Raw genomic sequence first — 24,033 nt, 5'->3', positions numbered from 1 at the left:
GCCATATAATTATGCATTTTTCTAGTAATAAGAAATTATAAATATATTTATTATTAAAGGCAAATTTAAATGGCTTCAAATTACATGAACTTCTACCATTAATTTTTCATCAATTACTAAAAACTAAATTATCAGTTTCTAAAATTAAAGTTTTTTTGATAACAGAGAGACATTTAAATGTTAGAAAGCAAAAGTATTTAATTCTAAGATGCTTAAAAATCGAAACAGAATTTACTTCTTTTTTTTTCTTCTCTATTTTGATAAGGTCTGTTTCTTGAAAATTTGCTATAGCTATATAGATAAAACTAGGTACACAGATTTAAGGTGTACGTACACACTTGAAACTTCGAAAATCGTTCAAAATATCGAATATTTTTTTGTTGCTTAATAATGTTCTCTGATTCTTTAGCTTTCAAACGATGCTTAGCTTTCAAGATGATGCCAATATTCGAAATATTTCTCGAGTTATAATTATTTTTCTTGAGGTGCTTTCATTAAAAACTCTAGATACGGTGTTTTTAAAACTCATTTTATGAAGAATGATATTTTTCCATTAATTTGCCTCATTCAAACAATCATAACTCAACAAGAAATGAACCAAATACAGTGATTTATATATCAAAATAATCTGTATGAAATAGCGGATGTTTTGTGCCTCAATCAAAGTTATATTTATAGAAATAAATTTTAATAGCTATTTAAAAGTTAAAATGACAGAAAAAAATTTCGCTTTTTCTATTTATCGTTGATGAAAAAATTGTTTAAAAAAACTATACATTTTTATAACTTGATTGAGGCAGACAACATGAAGACTCATGTTAGGCATCACTTCCAGCTAGAATTGCGTGTCTGTAAAAATTAGAATTTAAGATGTCATGTTTCAAAAAATAGCCTAATTAGCTCATTAAATATTATTTAATTAATTAATAATTAGTGTAGTATAGTTTTTCTCACTGAAATGAGTTTAAACATATATTAATGACCTACTGTAAAAAAACAGGATTTTTAAAGTTAAAAAAAATCTTCTAGTATACGTACACCTTAAAGTCTATAATTTCGATAACTATCACATTTTGGGCCTAAGCCGACAAGACGCTCACCATCTCTAGGTCTGTATATTCAGAAACATGTAAACGAAATAGCCCAAAAGAGCAAAGAAATGTATCAAATTTGGTATGGCATTTTATAACTACAAATGTAGTTTTGTGTCAAATTTTTGTTTCAATCGGTTGAAAAAAACGCGTCTAAAACACAAATTCGATTTTCCGATACTGTTGTGGGGAATAGCATATAAGCCAGTTAACAACTCTTCTACTCGAACGATCGTTTTGGTATAATGGTTTAGTTACTAGACTGCGAACCATAAGGTGTCAGGTTCTATCCTAGCACATCACATACCGCTTCATTGGTGACCTCGGACGATGAACTTTCAACCTTCGTACAGCTGTTGTGGCGCCATCTACCCGCAACCAAAATGGTCAGACTCACGTGAAGTAGCAACCCAAATCCGTCAGACACACTTGGCGCATCAGCACCCACACACGCTCGCCATAACGCTTAGCGCTAATCAATTGGGTACAGACCCATTTAGACAACAGCTACTCAATATATCACCACTCAACAGCCATATCGTTCGACTCACTGGAGGGAGAGTACTGTGGTGAATAGCATAGAAGCCAGTTAACAACTCTTCTACCCGAACGATCGTTTTGGTATAATGGTTTAGTTACTGGACTGCGAACCACTAGGTCCCAGGTTCTTATCGTAGCACATCACATACCGCTTCACTGTTAACCGCATGCCAAGAATTAATCGCCGAAAATCTCGCCAAGGATGACAAAATAGATTCAGTAAAAATGCTAAATCCAAGCCAAAGTCTAATGCTTCTTAATTATTGCACGTCAGTGCCATGCAAGGCGTTCTTTGGGATAAGAAAGTTTTGAGGAAACCACTCAGGTTGGTTGTTTTAAGATTTTACCCACCAGTAATATGAAAATTAATAATCATAATTTTACAGCGCTTCTATATGACTTGTAAGCGACGATTCCAGGCCCTCCATAACCAGACATATCATCGGGTGTATCAGAGCTCCATCGATTCCCTAGTGGCAGGAATGACCATACGCACTCACAGATGCCAAGATGAATTTGCCCGTTTTCACGACGAGGTCACGGACAGTAACTCCAGAGTAATACTCGCTTCAGAACAGCTGGACAGGTGAGACAATTCAAAAAGACGCATATCCACAATTGATGTAGATTTCCTTTAGATAATTTCCCCATTCAAATGTTTTTCAGGTGGTTTGACATCCGTCTTCAATTTTTGGCGAACGTAGTTGTGTTTGCAACTGCTTTGCTTTCTGTGGCATACAAATCGTCTCTGAGTCCTGCACACGTTGGATTAACCATGTTTTATGCGATAAGTGTAAGTGTAAGCTGTGCATACTTTTTATTTGGCAAACAGGGGGAAATTAACCTAATTACATTAATTGTCTAGATTTGATTAGTACCACAATTTCGATTCTATTAAAATTGTGGGTCCCAAAATGGGCGGTTTTAGTTACAACAATATTGTTGTTTAAGGCACTTGTCATAGACAAGCCCGCTGATAAAGTCAGAGATTTTAAGCCCAGTTTTAGCGTCTCTTGTTTAAGTAACACCATCTAGAGCCATGAGTACTTCTTAGCTACTCACAACCCTTTTAACGAGGTGACCTTCATTTACTTATCCACAAATCGAAATTTAGACCTGAATCAGAGAATGATCCCCTCTGATCCAGTGCCCTCAATGGTATTGTTTCGACTTGGAGGACTTTGGGGCTACGACAGATTTATACGGACACCAACCACTATGCACATGGCGAGATTGGAGGGATGCGAATTTGAGGAATGCGAATCCAACACCCTACCAACCAAGCTAACCTGGCCATGCAAAAGTAGCTTATGGAATTACAGTATTTCATAAAAAGCGGTGTACAGTTACAGGTAGAAAAAGTGTGTTTGCACCTAAATATTACTAGGAGTATTTAAGAACTTAATTCCGATAAGAAATTAAAACAAAAAGAGAAATTACTATTAGAATAACACTTTTATTGCATAATGAAATGCAATGCCTATGCTATTTTTCAACAGTGTTGCCATCCTTGTTGAAACATTTATCTTAAAAGATTGCTTATCCCACTAATCGTTTAACAATCCAATTGCAATTTGCAATTTTTTAAAGAATTTTCTGATTATATAATTTTAGGACTGTCTGTAATATGCTAGAATTAAAACTCTAATACTACTTCAATACGTTTTAGAATCATGGCAGACCGTTTAAGAAAAGAATACCAACACTTATACGTAAAAGACGCTTATACAATAATGTATCTCTTAAAAACTTAAGAAGTCTGTGTTCATTTTTGATGCAACGGCAGTAATTGCTTCTGCGCAGTTTTAAAATGACCTTTTTTTTTTTCCAGCTATCGAATAAACTGGTCAGTTTGATTCCAATCGTCGTTGCAGTGACAGAAGAAACAATGGCATCTCTTCATAGAATTCGAGAATATTCGAATATAACGCCTGAGGTTTGTGGATGAATGCTTTTTTTGTTTGTTTCTTTATTTTGCAATTAATTATCGCGCCACAAAGTGCCATAAAAAAGTAAATCATATTTGAATACTGTACTTCAAACATAAAATAAAAAAGTGGGTTGGAAATGGATTCTTTAGTTTTTATTCCTTATTTTAAATACTTTAATATCCACTATAATACAATTTTGGATGCGTCGATTCAGCAATGTATGTACAATTTCAAAGAAGCCTTGCGATTCTCACAAACTTGAGCCTCAACGGTATTTTTAAATCTCAATTCTGGACAGCATTCATCCAAAATCTTATCCAAGCCTTCTAGTAGTAAATGGAGCCTCGCTTAACGAATATGCTTCGTTTCTAAATTTTAATACTTGTTAAACAAAACATTTTTTTTCCCAATAGGAACCATTCAAAACAAAACAAAGCATTCCATTTCGAAAAAAAAATCAAACGTATAGTAATGTAATTTATAATTAATGTTTTTTTACAAGGAAATTTTCTAAAAAATTTATCTTCTGCTGCGCTGTAAGATTTGGTGAAATGGTGGCAGTGCAGTATCGTTAAATGAAGTTGTAGCTAGCACAGATACTGCCTTATCAGGATGATGCTTCTCAACGTACGATGCAATAGTTTCCACCACCTTTAGCATCGCCCTTATTTCACTCGATGTTTTTTGCTTTGCTGAGTCTATTAATTCCTACTATCCTACACAAATCTCCTCCGCAGCATTTTACTGTGACAAAAAAAAAAAAAAAAAAAAAAAAAAAAATGCAGTTCCATAAGCTCTTCAGTAGTTCTGACCATGTTCTTTCACCGGCTCATCGATCATTGTTATCCAATTTTAACCCCAAATTTCATAGATTAAGGCTGCTCCATAGGCACTTGTTTGAACCCCTCGGAGTTATATTCGGCAACTCTATCCAGTTGGAATCTCTTCTATGCAGATATAAAAGTTCTCTTCAAATAAGCGTCAATGCAGACTGATACAATCCAGCGAATATCTCGTCTTCACTCTTTCTGCGAAACATCGCTCGTTAATTAGGACATTTTTTGGGGCTTTCTCATATACATAGTAATCTACACTACACCTCCCTGAATTCGATGTAAACACATTTTTGGAAAATATCCGTCTGTCTGTGATAAAGATATCTCAAAAACACTTTGAGCTAGACTGGTCAAATTTGGTACACAGTCTATATATCAGTTTTTCAGATTTCTATCAAATATTGAGTAAAATCTGTTCAATGGAAGTCCGTCTGTCTGACTGTTTGAACATAAATTAACACGATAATTACAAAACGAAGAAAGCAAATTAAATGAAATTCGGTAGACAGATTAGCATCTATATTGCAGGTACTTGTCGAATTTCGAGCAAACTTCAACGCCGGATTGACTGTTTGTCCTTTCAGAAACATGTAGACGTGATATTCAAAACCGCCGTGACTTAAATAATCAAATTTGGATTTTGTGACTACAAGCGAAGTTTTGCGTCATTTTTTTTGTTTTATTCAGTTCAGAAAAATGTGTCTAAAACACAAATTCTATTTTCGGGTACCATTAACGCCATGCCAGGGATTAATCGCCAAATATGACCCGATAGATTCAGTACTAGAAATGCTAAATTCACGCCAAAGGTTCATATTTGTTAATTGTTGTACGCCAATGCAACGGAAGACGTTCTCTAGCATGACAAATTTATTAGAGAATATGTGTGAAAGTGTTAGGGGGGCACTCCCACTGGCTTTTCTAGCTACGCGACATATTTGGAAATACGATGGTATTTCCAAGTTATTGGTAGATGTAGTTTTAAATATTTATTCTAAGCATAGCTGTCAAAGAATTATTATAAATGATCCTTAAAAGTAAAATTAATTAAGGATTCATTCCGTTTTCTTTGTCTCTCTCTCTCTTAGTGTGTGTCCCAAAACGTCATTCCATAGTCTTCTCGTGATTTTAGAATAGATCCGTTTAATATATGCTGTAGTTTCATTTGCGAGTAATGTTCTATTTTCAAAGGATTCTTCGGTGAAGGAACGTGATCCATTTTGCCCGATTGACTGGCTGGACAGGGGACACGTCGCATTTCAAGATTACTCTGTGAAAAGAAAGCAAGGGGATGGATATCTTCTCCAGGGCATTAATATTGAGTTTCTCCCAGGAGAAAAGGCAAGTACACTTCTTATATTTTATACAATTATCGCACCTAATAACTATTCTATTTATTTAATTATTAACTTGATTAATTAATAACAAAAACGGAAACGTGGAAGTATTCACCTTTTGTATTTTACACAGTAGCTGTCTTGGGCAGAGATGCCAAATTTGATGCAAGTTTAATCTGAAACGTGAGAATCAGTACCTCGAAATTATTTTTTTTTTTAATTCCTGGTTTACTTGTTCTACTTTTATTTTGTTTTTTGGTATACTTAATATAGAGAAAGTAGTAAAATCGTCGAAAAATTCTAACTCGAGATTTTGACGAATTTCCACGTTTCAGACCTCCTTCGGAGCTCTTAGAGTTTGAAAAACACAATTTTAGAAAATGTTCGTCTGTCTGTAATAAAGATAACTCAAAAGCACACGGATGAAATTAAATGGACAATCTTTGCAACAAATTTGTAGATTCAATCAAATGTTGAGCAAAATTCGTCTGTCTGTCCGGTTGCTCAAATATATATAACACAATAGATTCAATAAAAGTGCTAAATTCACCCTAAATGTTAATAACTATTATGCGCCAATGCCATGCAAGGCGTTCTCTAGAATAAAACCTTTGTTAGAGTATATGCGAGAAATGTTTGGAGAGACCATTCCCGCTGGTTAAAGTAAGAGGAGTTATGGCATATCTTCATGATAATTTCCAAAATTGTTACCATCCAAACTAAATTTTTACTTGATTGTAAAATTTAATACATCTTTTTTTTTCGTCGTGCGACTATTTAAGCCAAATTTTTGCGCAGTAGCTTCTGAGGGTAAAGACCGCTGAGCACCCGAGGGCAGAAGTCTGACTTCTAGCTCAAATGAAAGTAGCACACACACACTCGCTTGCACAACCCTTTTTTACAGGGGGGCTCATTCACGCACCTCACAGAGAGAACACAAGGAAGAGAACAACCATGCCCGAACCAAGACTCGAACCCGGAACGCCTAGATCACGGGGAAGACGCGCTACCCCTAAGCCAGGATGTTGGCAATACATCTTTTCTATTATACAAATTTGGTTTATATGCAGTTTTTTCCACTTGCATTTAATGCATAACATTTTCATTTCACCAAATTCTTTCATAGAAATTTGGGAAAAAGACCATATTCATTTCATTCGAAATTGGGAATCAAATTTTATGCCAGTCACTCAGTTTGTTATGAGTATTTCAGTGACTTATCTCAGCACTATCTATGAGGGAGAAATTTACTGCAACGGCATTTTCCTCGTTAGCCACTGAGTAAACATAATATAACACCATCCCGTTCCCCGGCGTCTGTAACGTTGAGTTATCTATCCAGTTGGATAAGCACAAGATAAAAATGAAAAAAAAAAAAAAAAAAGAGCAGGGCGCGGGGAGAAACGACAAGCCATCCAGGAATCTCCACAGAGTCACATCCGTGTCAAATCCGGCACGGCTATATTTAATGTTTAGGCGAAATAATAATCAAATGAAGGGAACAAAAATACTTAAAAACAAATGGTGACAATGGGTTGAACTCACAGAGAAATATTGATGTTTACAGACGCAACCTCTTTGCATTTTTTAGGCCGTTAGCTGTGGGTAAACTGTATAGAGATTACTAATTGAAGAGGGAAAAAGGGGGGGGATTGATAAATAACATTGTAAGCATCCATATGACATGTATAAACATATAAACGAACATTGTAGAAGCAGAAATCTGTAGCTTCTGTCAGGGTCCTGTAGATTTGATTTCTTTTGTGAGAGCGTGTTTCGTTGGCTCTGTAATGAGGGAATAGCTTAGATTGATTTCGACGAGTATTATTTTGGTCTTAGCTATTCAGTGATCTTGAAGAGATCTTTGTTTTTGTGAATATGATTTATTATAGCGTGGATCTTGCCATGAGAGAGGGTATTTGATGCAACTCTCCTATGCCAGACTTGTTTCTGGCTTTCTCGTGTGCCATAGCTCGTCAAATTATGGCATAGTGAATTGGAGATCCTATCTCCCCACAGCTGCAGTAAAGAGAGTTGGCCAGATGGAATCTGTGTAAATATATTGGGAATGGGCAGTGTCCATTGTGAAGAACAGAACATCCCCACTGTTACAGCTGGCCACATGGAGAGAAATTTTGGGTATTATGTTGAAAGTGGAACGGTCTGTTTTACCTTCTTTCCGTTCGTTTTGCCATTTTTTCAATCTCCGTTTGAAGGATGTTCTTTAAGTGACATCTTAGATATTTCACTAAATTCCGATCTTGATTGGCACTAGCCTCTGTTTTAGCAAGTTTGTCCACCCTTTCATTCCCGTCTTGCCATAGAGGAAACAAGTAAATCAAATTTTATCAAAATAATTTTATTCGTGAGGAAATGATACTGGAACATACATCTAGCATTAACAAGTTGAATTTTATATTAGGGATGATGAATATTTTACGAGCGTTTATTACGTAACCAATATCATAAAGTCACAAATACCAGTGATCAAACTTTTCAAAGAGAGATGTGATTCAAATCCTTGATACGATCTTACTGGCGATATTTCGATTACAGATTTTAGATCACGATAGAAAGTAACAATCGATACGATCTGTCTAATGGAAGCTCTCAAACAAAACAGAAAAGGAGAAATCTGTGAATGGGTTGAAAAGTGAACGGACCGGTTATTCTTGGAATTATCGTATTGTTGAATTGCATATCACTGAAATTTATCGGAGCGGTGACTTCACTGGAAAGTAATAATCGATACGATCTGTCCAATGGAAGCTCTCGAACAAAACAGAAAAGGAGAAATCTGTGAATGGGTTGAAAAGTGAACGGACAGGCTATTCTTGGAATTATCGTATCATTGAAATGCATATCACTGAAATTTATCGGAGTGGTGACTTCACTGGAAAGTTCATGAGAGTGACCTTGACTTTCCGATATTCGCATTTGATGATGCACTATTCCATACAAATCATTTTTAATTGCTTGTGACATGACAGCATATATTCTGTTTACTGCTGGCGCCATCTATTGGTAGAATATAGAACTAAAGTAAACATTTTAAAGAAATGACATATATATTTAATTCAAATTTTTCAGAAAATGGTTTACTCGAATAAAGAAATTAAACAGTTTTGAAAAAAAAAAATCAATTTTAAGAAGTAAGCTGAAATAGATACATTAATTCAATCACACGTTACTTAAATTAGTAAATTAAGTATTAGTTACAATTAATAAATTTTATATTTAATATTAAGTAATAATTTTTAATTAATAATATGATTGAAATAACAGATATTTGGAACGCATATTTAAAAATAACTATAGCAAAATTATTTATTATTCAAAAAATCGTGTATTATGCATCCCTATTTTATATAGCGCGATTGAAGTTTTAGTAAACATTTTAGCGATAAAAATTTAATTTGTTTCAGGTGGCAATTGTTGGTGGTAAAGAATCTGGAAAGGACCTTTTAGCCTATGGTCTTTTTCGGACAGTAGAACCTGAAAGCGGCAAGATTTTTATCGATGGTATCGATATTACGATGATTGGATTACAAGAACTTCGGTCGAAGATAGCATTCATTCCTAAAGTATGGATTTATTCCTTATATTTTCGAATTGTAGAAGAATTAACTTGAACGCTATTAGTAATATGAAGATTATATAATTTAAATGAATATGACTGTGATATTAAAGCATTTTATTACATCAGAGAATTTTATTAAGCATGAAGTAATTAAAGCTAATTTAGTGTATTTTTTTAACTAGTAAGATTCCAAAAATAAATAGGCACTATTTCCCGAGAAACCATTAATGATTAAACTAAGAAATAAAACACACAATTGTAATTTTTATTTAAGGTATGTGACTAGGTTAAGGATGAATTTTTTTTTCTTCTCTAATCTCTAAAATAGTTAAATTTTTAAATTTTTGCACAAAAGTGTTTGATAAAACATCTATCAAATCAAAATATATCAGTAAAATAGCAAATTTTTTTGAAAAATTGGAAAAATGTGCCTTTTTTGGCTAAAAAAGAGGTATAACGCAAAAATATAGTTTAATCAAATGATTTACTTAACATTTTGATTGTATCTTAAGAAATATATTATCTAGTTCCTGAACTAAAAAATAAACTACATTTCTAGCTATTCTGTAAATATTGGAGTTCAACTGATAAATAGCATGAAAATTTCATTTTGTTCCAAATTTTGAAGCATTAAGACCACAATAAAATATTACTAAATGAATGTTACTATTTATTCTTTGTTCAGAAATTCGCGGAACATATTGAGAAATTACTATAGCGAATATAAACAACAAAAAAAATATTCATAATATTTTACTTTGTAGGGATTTTCATAAGAAAATTCCACCAAAGATTAGAATTTGAGAAAATAGCATCCAAAGATATAAAATAGTGTTAAAACATATACAAATACAAATATAAAATTCAATGCAACTTCCAAAAAAAAAAAAAAAATAGACTTAGAAACAAAAATTAAACAGTTTCATAAAGAAACTGTTCAAACATTAAGAAAATTAAATTTAAAAAATTCAAAATTACGCAAAAAAATAAATAAATAAATTAAAAATAAATTTAAAAAATCCACTTTTAACGTAGTCACATGTCTAAATTCTACACTGAAAACTTTGTCTTTCTTTTTCTCATTTCGATTAACATTAATTTCTGTCTCGAGTATATTTTATGATCGAAATATATAATTTTAAAATTAAGTCATCTAATTACATAGCGAGTAATTTTAATGCTCTGCAATAATATGCGGTGAGTTTTTCTCAAAACATCTACGGCTCTTGAGGGAATCGCGAAAGATTGCATAAAATCAAACGTAGAGAAATACAGCAGTTATTGGTCTTAATTCTTTATATAAATATACCCTACCTCATTCGTGTTTTGTGATTTTCAATTTTTTCCGGTTGGTTTAAATTTTTGTCAACATTTTGAAAAGTTTTTTCTTATAAAAACTTATTTTATATTCTTTTTAATTACTTTTTATATTCGAATTATTTATAAGAAAAATAAATGAGTACTTTCCTTTTTTTGATTTTGCGTTTATTTATGAACAGTGAGAAAAAACTTTGTAGAAATGCATTTATTGAGAAAGATATTCGTTAAAATTTTAAATTAAAAAAAAAACAGAGAAAGAGAAATAAAAATTTCTTTTAAAAACTTCAAATAACACAGAAAGCACTAATAATCACGTGTCATTTCTTTTACTTCAGCCATGAAAATTAAAATGCATATAAGAATAGTTAATGTAAAGAAACGCAAAAGAGGCTAATATAAAAAATAATGAATAAAAGAAAAAGTGTGGTTAAAATAACCTGGTTAATCTACTGATAACCTTGTTAACTGTTACCTATTTGACGATTAAAAAAAATTAAAAAGTGCAAGACTGTCTTTTGTGTATGATGAATTAATTGAAAGAAACAAATAAATAACAACAAGTAATTGAACCTGAATATTCTGGAAGTTATTATATTCGTGGTGAAATCAAATGAAAATAATGCAGCTTGATTTTAAAATTATATTCTAATATTTACAATATATTTACAAATTCTTTACGAAACACAATTCGTACGAATGCACTTAAAGTCATAAAAAGTGCTGTTATAAAATATACAAAAAGATGTTTAAAGAATAAACTAAGTTGTGAATTATAAGAATGCGATAATTAAAGCAGAAAAAAGTTCCAAAACACCAAATGATATTCTTGCGATTCTTTGTGGTCCGAGATTAATTAATTTAAAGTTAGAAACCAAACGATAAATCTGTTGCGCCGACTGAAAGTCTTAGTTAATTATGCTAGAATAAACTTACGTATAATACTTAATAGATAGGCGTGTGAAAAAATGATTCATTTATCTTTTATTTCCTGTAGAAGTGATTGGCATCTAAATAGCAATGATTAGCAATCTAATTGTTAATAAATCCATGTAGACATAATTTAACTTTTAGACGAAAGAAACATTATTTAACACATTAAACGAGCACAAGAAGAAGAAGAAAACTTACCATTACATCCAAAATGAACAAACATAAGTGAAAAAGATGATTAGATGTTTTTACGTTACAGAGCTCTACATTAAAGAACTCCATCTGTCAGGCATAATAAACAGTTTCTTTCAAAACATTAAAGGTAAAAAAAAGCCAAACGATAAATTAGTAGCGTTATCTGAAGGTGACGTCACTTCATAGTAACGCCGAACAAGAGCAATGTAATATCAATAATTTTTCAATACATCTTGACAATATTATTTCGTGCTATTTTATGATCAGGGTAAGATTTTGTCGGTTTTAAAAACCACTGTATTTAAAAATTCAAAATTCATTAGAAGGCTGGTGAAATTTAATAAAAATTGTTGAGATGTATTCACTATTAAAATTCATTTAAAGAGTGAAATTCCAAGTCATAAAAATTTTTAAACTGTTGTTTGAGAAGGATTAAAATGCCAGATATTTTATAAGTAAATGCTTTCCATAAATGATAGTTTTTCACAAATACAGAATCCAGTGATGCTCGACGGATCCATAAGATTCAATCTCGACCCACTAGAAGAATATTCTGATTCCGATCTGTGGAAAGCCATCGAAAGGGCACATTTGAAAGATTACGTCACATCTCTGGAGGGCAGACTGGATTTCTTGATCTTAAAAGAAGAAGAGGGGCTAAGGTTTTTATATTTATTTAATTTCATTATTTTCAAGTGAAATATTTATGTTTTGAACACAATACTATATAATTACGTATTGGATATTCTTTGTTCACAAAATTTAAAACTTTTTAAAAGAAAAAAATATGTCTTAAAGAGATCTGAAACACGATTATGTTTTAGCTTTGATTCATCGATGTTTATATTATTTAAAATGCATGTCTTATACATGTAGCAACAACAATATCCGCAGGAAAATTTATTCAATATTTTATCAATACTCGTGCGTATAATGCAGCAACAAAAAACGATGAAAAGTCCTGTTGTTTAACGATGTTTTTAAAATTAAAATTGGTGTAAAATAATTAATTTTTGAAATTTTGAAATGGTATAAAAATTATATTTGTGCACTAATGCCCTCTGAAGCTATTGAGAAAAGAAAAACTAAAATTTTGATAACTTCTTACTTAAGAGTATTGTAAGAATTTTAAATGGTGAATTATTGATAACCACTTGATATCTAAGAACCAGCTACATTGATTAAGCAGTAGACCATGTAGAATTTCCATTCTGAATCTTGGGTAATTGGTATGGTACACTATCCAGATGTTATAATTTCTAATTAATTTACGCTCTAAAAATAATTTCCTAATTATTTCAGTTCTAATATAATTATTTCAATTCTCATCCTAAGGAAGACTCGCCCTATGTACTAAGAGCACATTTGCTTTGATCTTAGACATTAATAATAATTAACTTCAAACTAGCCGAAAAGATTTCATTTTCAAACAATACTAATTAAAAGCAGAGACTAAGGATTGATTCTAACTTCTGATTCTTCAACCATGTCAATGCCTTGGCTCATCGGTCTCTCATATTTCAGAAACTCATCATCTTGTGTGCTTTATGAAGTTTCTTTCTTTCAGTGACGGTCGGAAGCAGCAGCTGTCCCTCGCACGAGCTCTTCTGAAGGATTCCAAAATTCTGGTCTGGAACGAGGATCCCAGTCCCAAATATATGGAAGAGGATGATTTGATTCGAAATATCATTATGAATGAGTTGCCAGCCTGCACTGTTATCACTGTTTGTCATCGACTGTACACAATTCAGAATTATGACAGGTATGAGTATAATCTTGCAATTCTAAAATATAAATTTCTTATTGGATGCTTTTTTTTAAGGTATAAAACTTTACAACGAATTTTTCTTGTATAAACTTATAAAAGGAAATAGTGCTATCGAAAAATTCGAACAATAGATTTCAAAGAATTTCCGTGTTTTCATACCCATATCAGTCCGAAAAACGCAATTTTGGAATTATATCTGTCTGTATGTGAATACGATAACTTAAAGACACTTTGAGTTTCAGGTATGAAATTTGGCATGTAGCTTTTTGGTCAAATTTGTAGATGATTATCAAATTTTGAGCATAATCCATTCACAAAAAATTTTGTCTGTAAGGCAACAAGAGAACATGACGGGGGAAGTTATGCCTGTCTGACAGCAAGTGAACACAATGGGGAAGTTTCAATGAACACGATAGAGAAGTTTTTTCTTTCCGACAAGAAGCGAACACAAGAAAGTTTTGTCTGTCTGACAAGAAGCGAACACAAGAAAGTTTTGTCTGTCTGACAGCAAGGGAACACGATGGAGAAGTTGTATTTGTCTGACAGCAAGTGAGCAGGTAGGTACGTTTTGTCTATCTGACAGCAAGTGAACATTATGGGGAAGTTTCAATGGACATGATAGGGAAATATTTTCTGTCTGACATCAAGCGAACAAGATAGGCTTTGAAATATTTTTTTATAAATCACACAAATGCAGCAAATTTTTATATGTGCAGCAAAATTTTAAGTATTTCTATATTTTTCTGCATATATATCTGGTGCCACTCTGAAACCTAAATGAAATAACAGTTTTGTCTTATCCATAGGGTCTTAGTAATGGAAGACGGAAAAATCGTAGAAGAAGGAAGACCAGTCGCTTTGTTTTCAAATGAACTGTCGCCGTTTTATAAGTTGTGCAAGGCAATGGCAATGGTGTAAGACAAATACATTATTTCATTTGAAAAAAAAAAAATGTACATATGTATTATCAAGTTCCCCGAGAGAAAAATTTTGTCTTTCATTCATTTCATCAAATATTAAAGCATGCCATTATATTTCGTCATCACCTTTTATATCATCAGGGACCTCGTGCAATGTGTTTCAAAGATTTTCCATCGTAAATATAGTCATAAAATTGTTTAACTTTACTCGTGATATCTTATCTAGTATTCCATCCTTAATATCTAAATCATTTTAATAGCCTTTCTTTTAAAGTCAAATATGAAGGAACAACCTTTTTTTTGGATGGAATTTTCGGCAGACAAAATTAAATATATCTCAAGAATTATTACGAATTTTGAATCAATCAATTGAATTTGATACAACCACAAGACTTGCAGGGCGGAATCACTGAAAAATATCAGTTTATGTAATTGAAAAATTTCGAGAAAGTACTTAATTAATTTGATTAATTAATTTTTCAATTGAAAGGAACCTGCTCCATCAAAAAAAAAAAAAAAAAAAAAAAAAAAAATGTGAACATGCGGTAATAAGCAACAAAATTCCAGAGTTGTACCATAATTTTAAACTAAATACCAAATTCAAAATAGCATGTAATAAGAAATTCCAGAAAGAAAAAGACGTAATATTAAGTGTAATTTCTCAGATGGTCAATACTTCGCCCGTGCTAAGTAATTTTGGACTAGATGAAGACTCTCATAGACACTCTTGCGATCAATAAAGGAAAGGACATTGACCATACATATTTTCTTTAACTATTTTAAATATTCAACTCATAGAACAAACAATCTTAATCAGAAATTAATAACGTCTGTCAAAATACCCCCAAAAGAATTAATTTTTAATAAACGCCATCCGCAGATTCTTTTTCAGTCATAAGATTTTTGACGTACATTAATTTTTTGACATTGTGTCATAACGTTTTTTTTTTGTTAAAAATCCAAATCGGTATATTTTTTAAGAATGAGCTGTTAATTTTCCTAACCAAAACGCCTTTAAATTGATATAGTATTTCATCCAGTGCTTTACTTTCGCTAAACTCTTTGCTTGCAGCGCCACCTCATTTATTTGTTATATACATATGTAAAGAAATAAATAAAAATGAACTCCTTCTCTAGATATTGCTACTGATTTAAATTTAATATCTTAAAAAATTATTATGAACCTAGGAACCCTATACTTTGCTTTTTTTACATACATAGAAAAACCAACAGAAACCGGTGGCGCTGCGGATACAGCGGTTAGTGTAAGAAAAGGCAAAGATAAAATATTAGCAACCAATAAAAGCGATTTGAGTTTAACTTCAGCGGTGAATTGTAAAATACACTTCTATATATTTTTTTCAAAAGTTTATTAATAGAAAAATTGTACAGCATTGAAATTGGTATCAGTGAAAAGATAAGTGTTTGAACTTTAAAAGTATATAAAAATCATTATCACTGATTTAGTATTTTCGGCAGTATCTATTTCAAGTTTTATTTTTTCAGTCATCATTTCAAACATCAGTGTTTCTTTTATCCAAAATTTAGAATTTATAACTACTTCACAAAAATATAAATAAAAATTATTTTTATTTCACAGATTTTAGAAGAAAATTTTGCGTTTTAAAAATTTTAATATTTATGTTATTTTAAAGAACCGGTTGATAGATACGAAGAAGGAAAATTATATAAATATTTTGTGTAACAAAATGTGAGTCATGTTTCTTCCTTACAGTATTGATTACAGCAACAAAAATAATCATTCAAATGAATTTGTCATGAAAATTTATTAAAATCTAAGAACATGTAAAATATCACTCATTCTATATATTTTTGAAAATGAATTAAATCGAATATAATCCTTGATAAAGTAAGAACCATTGTTTTTTCTTTAAAAATTCAAAGATTTGTATATCAGTCAATTTTCAGTTATTTATTATGAGTGAACATTACTATGCAATCATTTAAGGAAAAAGAATCAAATGTGATGGTACAATTACTAGAATACCATATTCTGCATACATGAAATTGGATTCTTCAAAGAGAATCAGTTAGATGTGTATCCTCACAAATAAATTACAATTCTTAAAATTTATTATCTTTCTCTTATGAAAGCTGTACTGAATAATCATAAAAATTTTACCAAACAGAAATGACATTTTATTATCTTTATCATTTCAGTCAATTCTCATAATTTTGCCATTAGTGAACATGATCTTACAATTATTTTTAAAGAATTAAAATTTATAGAAATAATTACTGAAATAACATTATATATACATAGAATCAGATTCTTCAAAGAGAATCATCGTTACAGATTTTGTATCATTACAAAAGAATAACAATTCTTAAAATTTAGTATCTTTCTCTTATGAAAGCTGTACTGAATAATCATAAAAATTTTACCAAACAGAAATGACCTTTTATTATCTTTATCATTTCAGTCAATTCTCATAATTTTGCCATTAGTGAACATGATCTTACAATTATTTTTAAAGAATTAAAATTTATAGAAATAATTACTGAAATAACATTATATATACATAGAATCAGATTCTTCAAAGAGAATCATCGTTATAGATTTTGTATCATTACAAAAGAATAACAATTCTTAAAATTTAGTATCTTTCTCTTATGAAAGCTACGCATGATAATCTTAAAGTCTTAAATGATCTTTAAAAATCTTCGTAACTGAGGATATATCACAGAAAGTTCATCTCAATTCATATTCCTAAATTCTTACAGTTTGGTTTTTTTTAAATATATTTTAAAATTATATTAATTTTAAAAACATCTGAAATTAATATAATTAAAAACTGTATTGAAAATTCAGTTTCAACTACTAACAGGACAACCTAGATTGAAAAAATGATAAGAATGTTTCACTTAATCTATAAGGAAGGAAAATATAAATAGTAATTTTTAAAAAAATCTTTCAGATTGGACTTTGCATTCTCGAATCTGAAAGACTTGAAAAATTTCATAAAAATTTGAAGTAAAGAGAGAGTTTATTTTTTAATATGATGATATTTTAAAAACTTCCAACTCCTAGACATTCAAAGATCTTAAGATGATCCCAATATAGGGGGGGGGGGAGGAGGGGAGGAAATATCATAGTAGTATGTGTTGTGACTTCAATATATTCATAAAAATATTAATCCCTTTCATGTTATCATAGTCAATTTTACCAATGTATTCATTAAGAGAAACTTGATTCTGATTTAATCATTAACAAGATTATAGCTTGTGATACCAAACTTAATACCATGGTATTCTTCACACTAGGAAGTACTCAGACTAGCAGATCCAAATTTTTAGACCCCATACTGATTACACAAGGATTTACATGGTGTAGACTAGAAGAAAAATAAGGAGAAAATAATAAAAATATTTTTTTAGACTGTGAAATTTTCAAATTCAGAAGCGATTACAGTATGATTTAATACTCTCCAGACTAGAATAAAAAGATCTATTTAATTATTTAATCTTTGCTTGATCCATTTACTTAAAAGAGTTAAGGCATTCATCAGGGTATTATAAAATGAGATTCGAATTGGCTTGATTGGAATAGAACAAGATTATTTTGACAGACAAATTTTTTGATCATTCACAATTGCCAAAATTTTAAATTATACCTTCACAATACAACTAACTTAAGCTGCTTTTCAATAAAATTATTTTAATCAAAGCTTCAGTTATTAATTTTTATAATCCTTTCCCTGTCTTTTGTGTAAAAATTTACATAGAAAACCAAGCTGCAAATGGAAAAAAAAAAAAAAATGAAAGTTTAAGAATTGTTGCAATCCTGTGAATTTATATATTGATTATGAGGATTAAGTGAACATTAAGAAACTGGATATATACTTTCCTCTCTCTCTATATATATTATATATATGTAACATTATTTGTTGTGAAGCATGATGCAGTTTGAAGACAGTGAAGATACTTTTAATTTTTGTGACGTCGTTTAATTTCATTTTGAAGAAGCAAGCATATGTACAAGCGATGAGCACACAGAGCGACACAGAAAAGGACTGAGGAAAAAGCTCTTGGACATTTTATCCCTGGTCTTATATAACCTATGATTTTGATAGGGAAAATATTTCTTTACAGTGCTAAGGTATTATGAGATTTCAATAGGGATTTTCGTTACATGCGCGGAGAAGGTAGGGGAAACACAGGGAGATTTTAAAAATGAATTTGCCTGATCAGCGGTATTTTATCTCTTCACGCGTAGTGTGGGAAAGTTAGTTTTAGCTGATTCGGCAGTTTAACAATGCTTCTCTTGAATTAATTAAGTAGAGACAGTGGAATTGGATCACGAAATAGGAGAATATTTTAGAATGAAGTTACTATGGGCTAAATTAAGATATAATCTTGAAAATTAATTAAATTGAAATTAGAGTTAAAATATCATTACATATTATATATATATATATATATATATATATATATATATATATATATATATATATATATATATATATATATATATTGCTTAATTAAAGTACATCAGTAAAGTTGATATAAAATGGAAGGGTGATTGTAAACCAAATACATCTGAAATTATGATTTTTTTTTTCTTTCTGAAAACTAGAAGCATTATTTTTCTCAAATTTTGTTTTTTGAAAACATATCATTCAAAAATTCAGTTTATGAATATCATTACTAAAAATATAATGAGTGTTCTTGAATATTGATAATTTAAATGCTATTCAGACAGTGAAGTGTGTTTCATTCTCTTTAAATAAAAATGAATATGACAATTCTGGGTAAAAGCTGGATAACTCAAAGAATGGAGATTTGTTAATAAAAAGATAATGGTATTTGCATGAGCATTATCTTTCTATACGCAATTCTTCAACCCCAGTATTTACAAATATAGATATTAAAATGATAATAAAAACGATAATTCATTATTCACTTGTTGATGAATGTTGTTGTTGTTGCTGACTTGTTGAAGAACATTTTCTTCGTTAAGGAAATTATTTAAATACACATATGTGCAAATATGCATGCTCCTTTATATCTTAAGTTTATAGAAATTACATCAGTTATTATAGTTATAGAATCACAATCATCCTTAGTGAGAATAAGCAAAAACAGCTTAAATTTGACACAAAATTCATAATGCCAGTAAAAATTATAAAATCTTTTAAAAGAATGAATCAATTGGAGAACTTCACCAAAAAAATACCCTTTTAAACGATATAAATATAATTATAAATCAATTAACAAATTGAAATAATATAAAGATAAATAATTACTATGTTTTTTTTATTAATTTACAAAACACTGATTAGTCGAGAATGAATTTATGATTGGATTTTCAGGTATTATATCAAAGCTAAAAATTTCACATATCCAACATATATAAATCATTAACCAGTTATTTTTTATTTTAGCAGTAAAAAATAATTTAAGGGACATTGTATGGGATTAAAATATTTGAATGTTTATTATGAATAACAGTAAAGAAAACTAAAGCTCCAAAGCTATTATAATCAACTTGCATTAAGTGTTCCTCATTTGGCACATTTTAATTTTTTAAAGGAAAAACAGAGAAAATTATTTATAAAAATATACTTAAATTAACAACACATAACTAATATAACAAAACAGATAAAGAGATATGTATTATAAAAATATACACAAATAAACATTTGGAATTAAATGCATATAATAAACCTGAAGTTTCACCACATTCACATTATTCTAAATTTTGAAAGATGGAATAATATGTTTTGTTCCGATTATAAAAATTAATCAGAAAAAATCTGATTCGTTCTTTTAAAATGTCACTTTATTAAAAAAAATTATAGATTGTTCATTTGTTTACTTAGATAAGAAACAATGCTTAATTTAGAAACAATAAACTAATATCTGTTTCAATATTTGTAAAAAAAATAATGGAATATTCAAAGAAACAAAACAACAGCCAACCTTAAAACCAAAAAAAAAAAAAAAAAGGCCATGCAATAACATGTTTCTGTTAGACAAAAAAAAAAAAAATTACAAATACTATATTTATTGCTACCAATTTAACAAAAATAATTCAATTAAAGTTGATACTAATATATTAAGTTAATATCAATATTAAAGTTGATATTAAGTTATTTATTAAAAATTTTGAACATAATGTATTCTATCTTCTGTAGACCCCTTCATATTTTTTTTTAATTTTAATCACAGTTAAATCACAGTTAATCACATTTAATCACAGTTAAAAGTCATTATTTTACATAATTTAAATATTCAGAGAAAAAAAATTCTGTACTTACTTTTCAAATGGTTCTGCACTCTCCTCTAATTGTTTCTCAGAAATATCTAAAAGTGTTTTATTTTCTTCTGTAATGAATTCAGTAGTAGTTTTCGCAACATCAAACACCTTATTGCTAACCACATTTGATTGCTTGACAGCAGCTGTTATAGATGAAGTTGATTTCTTAGATCGCAATTGAAATTTTAGATCATTATCGATCATGGTAGAATTAGTAATTTCAACAGCACCACCTGATTCTTTCAACGGTTCAGTAGAATTTGCAGAAGAAACTTGAACCTTATTTTTATTCTTGGAGTAAAGGGATTCTTTTGGCCTTTTTATTTTGATGACAAGCTTCAAGCCTTCTCTCCTTTCACAACAAAAGTATTTGGAAGTGTGTGATTTTGATGCAATTTTTTTTTCATTCATTACCTGGCTAAAAGACAAAACTGAAGGTTTTTTTTTTTTTTTTTTTTTTTTAATGAGAGTTTTGGTTTTTTTTTTTTTAAACTAAAAGAATGTTCTAGGGAACTAAGGCTGGAGCTTTCTGTTCTCAGCTTCTTAGAACCATTTTCTATTTTTAATCTTTGATCACAAATGATCCTTTTAAAATTTGTTTGAATAGGGAATTTGTGGCCATCATTTTTGGATCCAACAGTAGAAGACTCCCTAAGACTTTGGCTAAGACACTTGCTTGCATAATTTTATGAACACTTTTTTTTTCCAGCACTCTGGACTAAACGACTTAGCTATTTGATTAATGTCATCTATCATATTATTCTTATTCCTTGTTTCAGTGAAAGAGAAATGTCTTTCAATTTCTTGGTCCAATAATGCAATACAGCAATAGAAAACTCTTTGGAACTTTGGCTAGGATTCTTGTTGCATATCCTGAAGGTTGGAAGGATAACATTCTCTCAATATTTTTAATCATCCATTCTGGACTAAACAATTTAGCTATTTTAGATACTTGGTTAATGTCTTTCTTCTTATTATCCTTGACACCTGTTTGAATGAAAGAGTCATGTCTTTCAATTTCTTTTCCCAGTGATTCTCCAATGCTTAAAGCACTAGAGCTTTTAAACCCTTTCTCAGGATTTCCAAGCAGATTATACTCTTGATTGTTCCAACTTTTAAATGAAAAAAAAAAATTAATTAGATTTTCATTACACTTTTTCAAAATTTAAATCTATACTAATAATAAAGATGAATGTGTTTGTGTGTGTGTGTTGGTACCCTAAAGGTCAGTCCATTTGCACAACAGCCATCAAATTTAAAAGATGTATACATTATAGAGCAAAAGCATGCTGCTTGGAGCGATTTTTAAATTTTTTTATTAGAATTTCAATCAACTAAAAATTAAGCTGAATTATGGTGTTTTTCTGTAATAAATTCCAAAAATATTATTGCTCAAAAATAAATTTTACGCCTTTTCAAAATTAAAAAATTTGTCTTTAGTAATGCCGAGTTACTAGTCTTGCATTTTTTTAAAAATAATTTTTTGCTTGATTTCCAAAAGTAATTGTTACTCTGAAATTCAAATTCTTTCATTAATCACCTGATTTCCTTCTATTGTTGAAAATTAAGGAACAAGGATTCTGTTTAATATCTGTTTATTTACAAGATAAATAAATAATGATAATAAAAAAAACAGAAACTACAAAATTGTGAAATTTAGAAGACAGATTAATCAAATATTTATATTTTTAATATAGGTTTCCATTAGACATTTCAAGTGAATAATAAAAAGAGCCAAAGTAAGATAATTAAATTAAATCAGCTTTAATGTCAGACAATTTGGCAGAACCATGGACATGAAATTACATTTAAGTGATTTATCTGAAATCAAACGTAATCAATACTACCAGCAAAAAAGCAGAATAAAAAAAAGTAAAATTATAAAATCGGAAAAATTACGATTATTCTGAAAGCAGCTGCATTTTAAATTGCACTATGATCTCAGGGGATTTGATTCTATTACGAGACACAATGAAGAGAACAAATATCAGGCTATTAAAATTACATGGCTTTGATGAATGTCATAATCTGATGCTTAAAAATATTATCTTGGAAAATCATGTAAATTTAAATTATGCATAAGGGATTTAATTGAAAATATAAACTACACATTTTCCGAAAGAACCAGCTGGCTGCCTAAGGTGAATAGTTATTAATAAAACACTTTTTATAATTTATTTTCTCACACTAAATAATGATATTTTCCCATTAGATAAAAAAATAATGTAAATAAAATGTATATAAAAACTGCCAGTAAAAAATATGTATATAAAAATTATTTGAAATTAAAAATTTAGGGCATCTATTGTCCTTATAATTTTAGCAATTAAAATAAATAAAACTTCATCCAACAAAGTATAACAAAAAGAAATTACTTTTTGATTGAGAATTCGAATTTTGTATGTTTGAAGAGATTGTCATTGGCCGATCTGAAAGGGTGGAATTGCACCTGGCTGAAAAAGAAAATGCCCATATAATTCTCACAGATGCCAGTGATTTACTTAATGGTACAGAGAAAATTTTAAGGGAGATGCAGTTCCATTTAACTAGTCGAATTTGGTGACTTAATGAAATAAAAGCAATTTACTTATCAAAAAATTAATTAATATTATTTTTAATACTACCTATTCGAAACTGTAGAATTTTTCATATTTACTATAAATAAAAAAATAATATCAACAAAAAAATTCATGAGATTGTAATCAGAAAAATAAGCTAATATGAAGTGAAACTCAGCAATTTCTGATTTCTTTGGAAAACCCTAGGTATCATTTTGTCAAATACAGAACAGAATATTTTGCACTGTTTTTTTTTAATTTTATTATTTTTCATATTCTTATTTATGGAGCTTCATCATCTTTTAAAATTTTAACATATTTTTTTATGTTTAAATAGTCAGTTTAGTTTAAATAATTTGCTTCATATCACAAAAGACTAAAAAAATTATATTGTAACAAAAAAAGAGAAGATAAATTTATTTAAATTCAATCTATATAGCTGAGATAGAAACAAAATAAAAAATAATACTAAAAAATCATATTTTTTAATACATACCACAATGAGTCCCTGCTGGTTTAATCTCTTTTGTACTAAAAAAAGAGTTAAAAAATAATAAATAAAGTTGATATTAAGTTTTTATAAATGATTTTCATTATAAAGATACTAACTTTTTAACAGTATAATAAAAGCAGACTGATAATTAAATAGCATATCAAAAAAAGGGGAAAAAATTATCTATACTAGTTGGTAATAAAAATATTATTTAATAGAAAGAAATTCTTACTAATATTGTTTTTGATCTTTCT

General features: G+C 29.7%; 1 protein-coding gene across 2 annotated transcripts in view; it reads left to right on the top strand.

Moving 5' to 3' along the window:
- Nucleotides 1-15,982, top strand: part of LOC129956986 (ATP-binding cassette sub-family C member 3-like) — a 98,096-nt gene extending 82,114 nt beyond the window's left edge. Inside the window, exons 24-31 of one of the 2 annotated variants that reach the window (XM_056069079.1) lie at nucleotides 2,018-2,217; nucleotides 2,298-2,424; nucleotides 3,463-3,567; nucleotides 5,590-5,739; nucleotides 9,161-9,319; nucleotides 12,256-12,422; nucleotides 13,328-13,522; nucleotides 14,335-15,982. In XM_056069079.1, coding sequence (XP_055925054.1) covers nucleotides 2,018-2,217; nucleotides 2,298-2,424; nucleotides 3,463-3,567; nucleotides 5,590-5,739; nucleotides 9,161-9,319; nucleotides 12,256-12,422; nucleotides 13,328-13,522; nucleotides 14,335-14,446 — 1,215 coding nt within the window. In that variant the 3' untranslated portion in view covers nucleotides 14,447-15,982. The remainder of the gene's footprint in view (nucleotides 1-2,017; nucleotides 2,218-2,297; nucleotides 2,425-3,462; nucleotides 3,568-5,589; nucleotides 5,740-9,160; nucleotides 9,320-12,255; nucleotides 12,423-13,327; nucleotides 13,523-14,334) is intronic. The other variant, XM_056069080.1, reaches the window with a different exon arrangement.
- Nucleotides 15,983-24,033: the final 8,051 nt, after the last annotated feature.

This window comes from Argiope bruennichi, chromosome 11 (assembly GCF_947563725.1).
Source record: "Argiope bruennichi chromosome 11, qqArgBrue1.1, whole genome shotgun sequence".
Lineage (NCBI taxonomy): Eukaryota > Metazoa > Arthropoda > Arachnida > Araneae > Araneidae > Argiope > Argiope bruennichi.
Note: the sequence above shows the minus strand (reverse complement) of the source record. Positions and strands in the feature narration are given on the sequence as shown.